Genomic DNA, 12,155 nt, shown 5'->3' with positions numbered 1-12,155 from the left:
TTGCCCATAACCATGTACAATTTTGCAAGAGAGGCTAGTCACATGAGACGTGTATCTGGATTGTCCTGTATTACTGCATTTTTCTTATTCTGAAAATCCTTGGCATTCCAGCTGACAAAAATGAAAACTGTGATATTTCAGATCAGTTTTCTAAAATCTTTTATGCTAAAATCACATACAAGAATTGACTTTGAGACTACTAATTTTGACACCTTTAAGATCTGTACAAAAGGGTGTTGTCTTGAAGCAACAGATCAGTGAATGCCATTTGGGATATTTAGTTTCACCTGTAAACACCATCCTCATGTATTCATCTACACTGTCTTACACAGGACACACAGCTGTAGCATGCGTAATTTTGTGGTCTTTATTTCCCTTTGTATTCATTCTAAGCATCTTAATAAACTGCTGTATTGTGCTTAATGTAAAATCAAAGGAAAAAACCAGCACATAGTACATCTCCAATTTGTTCAGCATTGAATGCATACTTTTTACCAATGATGCCGATCATGTGCTTGTGTTTCCTGCTCAAAGTACAATTTTAATTTATCCTCCCTCCTCATACTGCACACTGATGATTTAACAATAAAGAACAGTCTGTGCCTGTGATTTGCACACTGAGGTTCCTCATAACTGTTGGCTTATTAAAGCCTAAAGTCCAGTAGCTATAGGTTATGTAAATTCCCCATTAATAACAGATTAAAAATCTAGGAAGGCCCAAAGGGAAACACTATGCTCCTCACTGACAATAAAATTATCGTATTTCCTCAATTACTAAGATACACATCTTCACACTGTAACATTTCTAATCATGATATATTTTATAATCATTATAATTGATATCACAGTGTTCCTTTTTTCCTGAAAAGTTTCGTTATCAAGCAAATTGGTGTATTTCATAATCTAACAGTATCTCTGGCAAAAGGAATTAAGATCTATAACTAATCAAACAAGTCTATCCTCCATCCATGAGTATAAAGCTATTTCTATCTAATCCTTACCTACATAATTATAATCATAGGAGATAATTTTCCATACAACTCCACATAAATACACACATACAAATATACATGCACATATAAATAAACAATGATGGATTACTGAATTAAATTATTGAATTGCAGAACTAACTCTTTTTCACTGATGCTGTGCTTTGGCCTAAACACCAGGTCTATGGCAGTTAAACTAAGACTCAGGGAGGGACTTGGGTTACATCAAAAAGTTGAAGGAGGGGCTTCCCTGGTGGTCTAGCAGTTAGGAATCTGCCTGCCATTGCAGGGGACACAGGTTCAATCCCGGGTCCATGAAGACCCCACACATTGAGGTGCAATTAAGCCCATGGGCCACAACTACCGAGTCCACATGCCTAAGGCCTGTGCTCTGCGACAAGAGAAGCTACGATGATGAGAAGCCCGTGCACTGCAATGAAGAGCAGTCCCCACATGACCCAACTAGAGAAAGCCCATACACAACTAAGACCCAGAGCGGCCAAAAACAAATCTTTAAATATAAATGAGTAAAAGCCAGTGTGCTAAAAAAAAAAAAAAAGAAAAAGCTGCGGGAGGAGGGTCTGGTATATACAAGGAGTAAAGACAGGATGGGAGCGGATACCACAGCTCCTTGACCAGCAGTGGTACATACACTCCTTCAGCCATGGTTCTCCTATTGCAGGAGAGACGGGCTGTCCCTCTGTGTGGTCTCATCCCTGAGTTTCTCCATCTTTCCCTTCTTCCCTTCCTTCTTCTCTTAGAATCCATAGCTGTCCCTGCTCACCAGCCCTCAAAATATCACAAAAACAAACAGAAAACTTGGAGCAAGCCCAGGAAGTATGTAAGATCTCATCAAAGACATTCCTCAGGATGCCTTACTGCTGCCACTCTTCCTTCCCATCTCCCTAGCCCCTACTCTGGGCATTATCTTCAGTACAGTTAGAATTTTAGTGCTCAATGTACCAAGCAAATTTGTTTACAGGCTCTGGAATGAAAAGTGGGAAAACACAGGCTTCAAGGACAGTAACATCAACCAAATTACAAGCAGAAATGTTGGTCTGGGGTCTCTAGGATAAGACAATATAAATGCTAACAGCCTTCACAGAAGCAGATGGAAAGCCTATTGAGTGGATAAACTGACTAAAAACTATGAATTTAAGCTACAAGAGAACATATTACCCAAGTCAGAAACACATACTATGGCAGAAACCAGCCCAATAATAACAGAGTAGCTGCAGACAGATCAGAACACTTGTAAAAAGGAATTCTGATCATCTGTTTACATATTTAGAAGAAGAATAAGAAACGTCAAGGCTCTTAATACTTGAGAATATCAACAGAAGGCAAAAAATAGGGTAGGCACTGGAAAAATTAGTTCCTACTCAGTCTGCCTTTTTATTTTTTTCAGGGCAGTAACATATAAGTAACTACTTTATTAATTCATACTTACCAAAATCTAGAAGAAAAACAACAGTTTATCTCTGAGGATAAAAACGGCTTTAAAATGGGTTCTGTTTTAGATTCTTTTTAACATCCAGCCACCTTGTAAAAGCTCTAAGCAGGGTCCAAAAAAGCCTCTTCCCACTCCATCTGGTGTTTCTACGAAACTTCCCTATGGAAACTATTAGACTTGGATGCTAATTTAAACAGCTTATGATCCTACTCACCTTGGTTAAATATTCCTGAGGAGTGGGTGCTGGAGTGAATTCACAATTTGAAAAGACAGTTCCTTCCCTTCTTACATCTAGAATAAGTTGTGCAACATAATTTTCCTGGAACCGTGTCCTTTTTCCTAAAGCACCTGAAAATACATATATTATACTTAGTAACTTGCCAATCAGAATACCATACAATCATAAACAGTAGTACTTTCAGAGTGCTTTAGAGCTTATGAGGTATTTTCCGCATTTCAAATAAGAGAAACCTGAAGCCCCATGATGACTTTAAAGTGACTTATAAAATTATAAAGCCAGGAAGCTATAGGCCCAGAACTCAAATTTCTGCCACTAGAAATTCCCCACACTTACCTTTGCATTAAACTACCTCCCTCCTCAAAAAAGAATGCATTCAACGTCACAGGGAGAAGAAATACTCTCCTCTCCATACAACAGATGAAAAAGTGTTAAGTTCTGAAGTGTAGTCTTGCTTGCTCAAGATTACATGGTTTTTAGTATCAGAGCCAGAGCTTAAAGCCAGGGTCTGCAGTCTAAATTCCAATCTTTCTATTACATTATCTGGCTCCATGTAAGGCCAAATATTGTTTTTACTTTGTATCTGAAATAGCTAGCTGCAGAACAGCTTTAAGAGAAGCATAAGCTCTAACATCTATTCTCTGGTGAGAGTCAGATTACAAAGACTCTTGATTACAAAGACCAGTCTAAGAAGTCTGGACTTCATCCTGTGATGAGTCTGGCTCTATGTTATACAACAACCATTGAAACATGTTACACTAAAAATAGCTATTGAGATGGTCTAGCATAGCTTACGTTTTTATAGTAAGGCGAGAACTGAATGGAAAAAAATTATAATCTGATTCTCATTTTATATTTGTGAGCACATTTGTATTTTTAAGCTTTTCAATCTTAACTTGGAAAAAAAATATGAAGAACTAACTAGTAACTACATCAACAAAGCTGACTATGCTGAGTACCATGATACTAGTTTTATAAATAATCCCCCCCAAAAGTCTATTAGGATCAAAACATAATTTCTAAAACTAACTTCACAACTTATATTGAAAGTGTTAGTTGCTCAGTTGTGTCTGACTCTTTATGACCCCAGAGACTGTAGCCCGCCAGGCTCCTTTGTCCATGGAATTCTCTAGGCAAGAATACTGGAGTGGGTAGCCATTCTCTAGATCCATTCCAGAGATCTTTCCAACCCAGGAATCAAACCGGGGTCTCCTGCACCACAGGCAGATTCTCTATCGTCTGAGTCACCAGGAATCCATATTACATATAATTATATCTCAAATATAAGACTCCAACTTACACACGGCCATTGTTCCCAAAGCTATAAGTTAGATATTTTTTAATTTTCCCCATACAAACAATGTAATAAAAGGCGGCTAATATTCCAGACTAGGCCACTAAGTTATATTTACTTCATAATATATCTTAAGGATTTTACTGACAGGACTACCTCAATGAGCATAGAGTTTAGGGACTAAAAATGGGTCTCAAAGATCATCTAGACCCAACCTAGAGAGGACAAACAGGTTCAATCATTTCAACATTCACGGATTGTTGTTTCAACACTCACATAGCCCAGGTTCAACGGGTGTAAATGGTGTGACCAACTGCTGATGTTTAACTTTCATGAATGTTTTCAATAGAGAATGTCAATATTTTTAGGCTAGGGACAAGGAGATACATTAAAAGAAAATAATGTTTCTTGTTTGGGACTCAGAAGAAACACAGATTTTAGGGAAAATTCTGTAATTTATTGGTTCATCCAACAAATGTTTATTGAGCGCATACCATATGCCAGGTAGCATTCTAAGACAGTGAAGAAGCATCTAAACACAACAGTCAAAAAATCTCTGTTCTTAAGGAATACAAGAAAGGCAAGACAGAAGCTACAGGTGAGTGTCTGCAGGAAAGGGCAATGTAAGAAGCCGAACTGAACTTGAGAATCTGGAGGGGTCTTGGGAAGCCCACAGTCACAACTAAATGGGCAAAGTTCATTTGTGTACTGTCTAGCTATCATACATTACCGAAATGTCTAACCAGATTAGAAAATAAGTGAGCATTTGCAAGAATAAAGAAGATATAGTTTCAATTTTGTTCTAAACCTATTAACTCTTTAAATAAAATCTTAAAAACATATTTTTGCAAAGCAACCAAAAGGACACAGATAATCAAATACCACCATAAAATACAGCCAAACCGTCAATGTATATACTAGTTTTATCATACATCAATTATCCACAAAAGGTTAAAAATCTTACCTGTCAAACCAATTTGTAATCTGCAGATGTCTTTAGCGATACTGAACTGATCTTTTGCTTTTTTATATTCATAATAATATAAAAATATATATGCACATTCCAGATGGAATTGAACAGCCAAACATTGACCTGAATCATCCACAAACAGATCCTCTAGCTTCAGCACTGTAAGACAAAAGATGAGACATTGAAAAGTAGTCAATATCTTGTAATAACCTATGACAGAAAATAATTTCAAAAATGACATGTATATTTGAATAATGAAATCACCTTGCTGTGTACTTGAAACATTTTAAGTCAACTATACTTCTATAAAATATATATATATATATTTTAAAGTATGAAAATAAAAATATATTAGTAAGTAAAACATTTAGGCCATAATTTATAAAATACATATATTACATAGTTCCTACTCTTAAAGAATTTCAAGTCTGGAAAGTGAGGAACATGTACTGTAATAGTTCATAGCAAGCACTGTCTGAGCACTTATATGTTCCAACCTAGAAGCTAAGGACATTACATAATCTCCTTTACTCCACACAGTCCTAAGAGATTTCATTCATGACCCTGCTCTTTCTTATTTACAGTGTTTGTCTTAATCATGCCGCCCAAAATACGGCAAAACAAGGTGATGATACAACATACCAAGTCAATCTGCAGAGTTAAACAGCACGGAAATGTAATGAAGAGGAGATCAATATACAGTTTTCCACATAAAGAATGTAGAATTTCTCCCTTAAAAGGAGAAACAGATGTGTATCTGGATATATCTGAGACAATATGAGTATCAAGTAGAAAATGAGTAAGTATTGGCTTAGCAGTCATATTGTATTTTTCCGAACACCTCAGACGAAAAGATGGGAGTATAATAGCCTAATAACATAGTATCTCTAAGAAGATGACTTTCAAAATAAAATATATATATATAATAAAAGGGCTACTGGCATACACCAAGGGGGTGTCCAACAGGTCACCTCGTCCATCCCTCTACAATGTCCCTGACAAACTGCCCCTCACAATGTCTCCAGTAACAGGATCAGCATTTCACAAAGCAATTCATATGAACAGAAGGATATGGATGACAGAAGATACACTTACAGTGTCCCCAAACTGAGAATCCTTTCTCCACTATTCAAGCTGAAAAGAAAGTGATATCAACTGACACCTACTCTGCTCAGCCCTAGGTATTTTCCGTGTTGTGCCAATTCAAACAATGATGTGTTTAGGGCTGACATCGACCTCATTTAACCCATGAGAAAACTGAGCTTAGTCAGCTTACTGACTAGTCACCTCGGCTGAGAAGTGGCAAAGCAAAATCTGAATCCAAACTTGTTGGGAAAAGGGGAAGAGGGAGTTGGCAGAGGAACGACCAAGATGTAGAGGTGATGTTGCAAAACGTAATCTGTACATTTTCTCACCAAAGGATCTGACAGAAACCTATAGCTACGAGACAGACACCCTTTATCTTATCATGAAGTGAAAATGCGTCTGAAAAAAACTGTTTTTTATATACTGCCAGTCCTTTAAAGAGATTCTTAACTCAAAGAAGCTAAATCAAGATGTACATGTCTTACTTTAAAGGGTAGACAGGCATCCAAACACGAACTTCTCACTGTGAAAATCCTTCGGTAGACTTCCTCCACACAAACCAAACTCAAGAAAACCTGATCTGGGCTCTCCTGGCGGCTCAATGGTAAAGAATCCACCTGTCAATGCAGGAGATGCAGGTTCAATACCTGATCCAGGACGATCCCTCATGCTGTGGAACAACTAAGCCTGTGCTCCACAACTACTGAGCCTGTGCTTTGACGCCCAGGAGCTGCAACTTCTGAGCCCACGTGCCCCAGAGCCTGTGCTCCACAGCCAGAGAAGCCACCACAGGGAGAAGCCTGCACACCAAAACTAGAGCGCAGTCTCGCTTGCCAACAATGAACAAGAAAAAGCCAGAGCAGCAACGAAGACCCGGTACAGCCAAATAAACTCTTTTTTTAAGAAGAGGCAGGTGGAGGTGCAGGGAGAATAGGGTAGAAGGAAAACAGAGACAGACAGAAACTTCTCTGAACAGACCTTGTTACAGAGTTTTGACTCTGGAATCGTGTAATTATTTTACATATCAAAAAATAAATCAGAAAGAAAAAAGCAATCCCTAAAAACTGAAAACAAATGGAAAACTAAAACTCTATATAACAAGTTGGTGAAAGATAAAGAGTAACTGCAAAGGACTTAGAGCACAGTATATGTCCTTAGTGTAATACACTGAAGGGACAGAGAGCTGCAAAGACATCCTGAGCCTTATTCAGTGGTCTTACTGTTAGTTGGCATGCTGGCGCTGCTCTCAAGCTTTTTATACATGCAACAAAGCAAGTCACTACATTTATATTGTTTGGCACAAGATTTTCAGTTTAAAAAAAGAAGGACACACATATGAAATCACAGATATTGACACAATGCAAGGTTAAATTTTTTTAATCACATTATTTCTTTGCTAGTATCATACTGTTGAAATTACCCTAGTTTTTAACTAACTTTTATACCTGAAAGCCTCCATCATTATCTTTCTCTTTAAAAATTGTCTTGACTATTCTTACACACTTTTTCTTCCAGAATCAATCGGCAAGTTCTCTCTTCAAAAGTTTGTAAAGGCACTAATTGTAATTTCACAATTGGCATCTTGACAATAGTGATCATCCTATTCAAGACAACAGTATGCCTTTAACGTTTTTTTAGTAAAGTTGTACACTTGACTTCATTTTGGTTTTGAACATTTTAAGAAATCCCTGGGTTAAATCTTTTTTACCTTTTCTTTGAAATATAATTGACATATAACGTGCCATTAGTTTCAGGTGTACAACATAATGATCCAATATATGAATATACTACAGAATGATCACCACAGTAAGCCTAGTTAACATCCATCACCACATAGTTACAGTTTTTTTTCTGGTGGTGAGAACTTTTAAGATCCACTCTCTCAGCAATTCTCAAATATACAATACAGAATTATTCGTTATAGTCACTATGCTGTGCATGTAAGGTGAGATTTTTCAACAGCTTTACTGAGATGATTCATACACATCCAGTCCATCAATCTGAAGTGTGCAATTCAATGTCTTTTCGTATATTCCAAGAAATGTGCAACCATCACCATAGTCAACTCTAAAACATTTTTATCACCTCAAAAAGAAATTCTGAACCCTTAGCTATCACTCTCTTCCCCTCATCCCTCCCATAGCCCTCAACACCTCTAATATACTTTCTGATCCTAACTTTACCTATCCTGGACATTTCATATAAAGGAAATTATTTATCATGTGGTCTTTCATATCTGGTTTCTATAATTTAGTATGATGTTTTCTAGGTTCACTGTGCTGAAGTATGTATCACACTTCATTTCTGTTTATGGCTAAAAAATAGTATAATAGAAACCACTGTATGAATATATTCTGTTTACCCATATATCAGTTGATGGACAATGTCCATCTTTTAGCTATTATGAATAATGCTGTTATAAACATTCATATGCAAAATTTTGAGTGGACCTATGTTTTCATTTCTCTTGGGTATATACACCTAGGAACTGCTGGATCATATGATGATTCTATACTTAACTGTTTAAGAAACTGCCAAACTCTATTCCAAGATGGTTATACCATGTTACATTTCCACCAGCAGTGTCCCAACTTTTCCACATCCTCAACAATATGATTATCTCACTTTTTTTAAATTACAGCTATCCATGTGGGTGGAAACTGATATCTTATTGTAGTTTTGATTCTCATCATCCTGATGACTGATATGAAATGTTTTCTCATGTACTTATTGGTCATTAGAATGTCTTCTCTAGATAAGTATCTATTTATATCCTTTGCACATTTTTTTATTGGGTTATTTGTCTTTTATACTACTGAGTTGTCAGAGTTTTTTATATATTCTAGATACAAGTTCCTTATCAGATATATGATTTGCAAATATTTTCTCCCACTCTATGGCCTATCTTTTCACTTTCTTGATAGTGTCTTTTGAAACACACAAGTTTTTACAATTTTCTGAATAGACCTTGTTACAGGTTCATGATCTTGCTATGAAGTCCAACTTTCCTATTCTTTTTTTGTTGTTGCTCATGCTTTTGGTTCTAAGAATCTACTGCCAAATCTGCAGTCACAAAGATTTACCCGTATATTTTCTCCTAAGAGTCTTAGAGTTTTAGCTCTTACACTAGGACTCTAATCCATTTTTATTTAACTTTTCTATATAGTGTAAGGTAAGGGTCCAATTTCATTCTTTTGCATATGGTTACCCAGCTGTCCCAGCACATTTGCTAAAAAGACTATTCTTTTTCCATTGAAATATTTTATATGTAAAGCAAATAATTACATTAACATTGTTATTAACAAGATTTTCAGTTTAGGAAAAAGATACAAATATCAATATAAACACTTTGTACAGTTAAATTTTAATTAGAGCTCTTTGGTCAGGGTTAGGGACTTGACAGGGATTCAACCAATGTGTTTTCTAAGAACGGTCTTAAAAAAGGGCCTCAGCTGGGTGCTTGCCTAAGTCTGAAACATGCGTTATGTGTTCCCAAAACCAGGCCTGGTGACTTGACCAAAGGCTCAGCCAGCATGTTTGCAAGGTCCACGGCTCACCCAGAGAGTCTGCTCGGGATCAGTCAGAGGCTAGAGTAGTGTTTGTGGGGACTGGGGTCTCAACGGTGTGCTCAAAAGGGCCAGGGACTCAACCAACATTCAAAAGAGCCAGGTCAAGGATTAAGCTGTGGGTTCCCCAAGGTCAGGGCCAAGGGAGCAGCCTGAACATAGAGACTGACTGTGCACAGGAAGACTGTACACACACTTACACTGAGGTTAATGGGAGCCTGGTTTTTCACTGTCAAAGAAAGGAGTTAGAAATCTGGAAGAGAGAAGACTAAAATAAATTCTGTGATATTGGACTGGAATTGGAGATGATGCAATTCGTGGTTTTTAATACATAGATAAATACAGAAATAGACACAGATGTACATGTGTACTTACATATACACATACACATACTTTCCAGCTATGGCTGTTGAAAGACTTTAAAAGGAACCAGAGCTCCTTGGAGAAATTACTGATTCCAGGGCCAGAGCAAAGTAATACAAAATAAGGAAGGCTAAAGCATCTTCTTATGTCAGAAAATAAAGAAGCACTCAAAGATATATTGAAAGGGCACAGAAGCCAATTTGAACTGGCCAAATGTGGGACACTATGAAGGCCAAATTGTAATCCATTGAATGAATTTGGAATCTGTGAGTGGACACTAATGTCAATATATAAATGCATAAATTCAAAGTTTACTAAGGAATAGGAGACTTATATGGTATCTAAGTACATCACCATACAACAATTAATTATAAAGAGTGATAACCAAAAACTGGAAACAATCAAATTTCCATCAACAGATGAAAGGACAAACAAATTATGGTATTTCCATATCATGGTACTGCTGCTGCTAAGTCACTTCAGTCATGTCCGACTCTGTGTGACCCCATAGACGGCAGCCCACTAGGCTCCTCTGTCCCTGGGATTCTCCAGGCAAGAACACTGGAGTGGGTTGCCATTACCTTCTCCAATGCATGAAAGTGAAAAGTGAAAGTCAAGTCGCTTAGTCGTGTCCGACTCTTCGCAACCCCATGGACTGCAGCCTACCAGGCTCCTCTGTCCATGGGATTTTCCAGGCAAGAGTACTGGAGTGGGGTGCCAGTGATCATGGTATACTACTTAGCAATTAAAAAGAATGAACTATTGCTACAGGTGACATTATGGATGAATCAAAATAATTCTGCTGAGTCAAAGAAGCCCAGCTAAACACACACACACACACAAAGTGTGAAGCTATATGAAATCTCTTTTATAAAATTCAAGGAAATGCAGACTAATATGTAGTAACAGAAAGCAGATCAGTGGTGGCCTGAGAGGCTGAAGGAGAGATCAGGAAGGGTGTAAGAGGATGGGATTCCCGACAAGCACAAGGAAGTTTGGGGGAACAAAGTATATGTTCATTATCTCAACTTTGATGATGGTTTCACGGGTGTAAATACATGTCCAAACTTTACAAATTGACACTTTAAGTATGTCAGGTGTTTGTATGTCAATTATATCTCAATAAAGCTGTTTCAGAAACAAAAAATGTACAGAGAAAATGGGTAACTCTAATGAAGAAGACTGACAGATACCACCTTAATCAAGTAACCAAAGTTAGTATCACCAGTAATGAGACCAACTGAAATCGTGTGCCACCTGGCAGGACGCAGTGAGAATAACACAAAACAACTGTGGTGATAGATCTATGTTGAAAGACACTAAAGAGATAGGACAACTAAATGTAACACTAGGTTCTGGACTGGATCACGTTGCTATAAAGGATGCTTTGGGCACAACTGGCTAATCCTGAACAGCAGTAATTAGGTGTTAGTATTTAATCAATGTTAATTTCCTAATATTGGTGGTTGTATTGTGACTGTACAGGCAAATGCCTTCATAGGAAAAACACCCTAAAATGTGCAGAAGTGATGGGACATAAATTCAACAACTTATTTTAAATGGTTTCAGAGAAAAAAAAAAGTTCTTTGTACTAGCAACTTTTCTAGATTTACGTTTCAAAAAAAAACTTAAGTCCAAAATATTAGCAATTAAAGAAAAAATTAAGAACATATCTTGCCTTTCCTACACAGACTACATTTTAGGGTTCTCACATAACCCTGGTTGACGAGTTCTTCTTTACAAAAGAATTCTAGGGGGGAAAAAAAAGAATGACTGAATTATAAAATCACTAGGTAAGTATTTACAATGAATAGACAGATGGCACCTTCAGAGCCAAATGCAGAGTCACCTAAGTAAAAATGCCAACCGAATGGAAACTTTGTAGGATCCTTGATAGCTGGACGGAGGGTGTCCATCATAAGCCATGAAGACCAGGGAGGCACGCAACCATAGGGAAGTGCCAGCCTACTCTGACTCATTTCCTCAAAAATTTTTAAAATCCTCTTCTCCCTGACCTCCATACTTCTCAAGCTTATCTCCAACTGTTACCCTCCTCTGGTTTTTCCATCCTCCTCCTGCCTCTCAGCCCTTTCCAACTCTCCCTTCTCCATCCTACAATTCTAATCAGTATCTACTGAATTATTTTACATGCTTAGAATTGGGCTAGATCCTACAGCAAAGTTAAGCCCTGTGCTC

At 37.4% G+C, this 12,155-nt stretch overlaps 1 protein-coding gene across 3 annotated transcripts in view; it reads right to left on the bottom strand.

Annotated features, from left to right (window-relative positions):
- TTC27 (tetratricopeptide repeat domain 27) overlaps positions 1–12,155 on the bottom strand; it is a 185,080-nt gene that overhangs the window by 137,782 nt on the left and 35,143 nt on the right. For all 3 annotated transcript variants that reach the window (XM_027554978.1, XM_027554979.1, XM_027554977.1), the window contains exons 6-7: positions 4,939–5,103; positions 2,657–2,790 (exon numbers count right to left, since the gene is read on the bottom strand). In XM_027554978.1, the coding sequence (XP_027410779.1) occupies positions 2,657–2,790; positions 4,939–5,103 (299 nt within the window). The remainder of the gene's footprint in view (positions 1–2,656; positions 2,791–4,938; positions 5,104–12,155) is intronic.

The sequence above is a fragment of the Bos indicus x Bos taurus genome, chromosome 11, assembly GCF_003369695.1.
Source record: "Bos indicus x Bos taurus breed Angus x Brahman F1 hybrid chromosome 11, Bos_hybrid_MaternalHap_v2.0, whole genome shotgun sequence".
Taxonomy (NCBI): domain Eukaryota; kingdom Metazoa; phylum Chordata; class Mammalia; order Artiodactyla; family Bovidae; genus Bos; species Bos indicus x Bos taurus.
The sequence above is the reverse complement of the archived record's forward strand: the minus strand, read 5'-3'. Positions and strand labels throughout refer to the sequence as shown.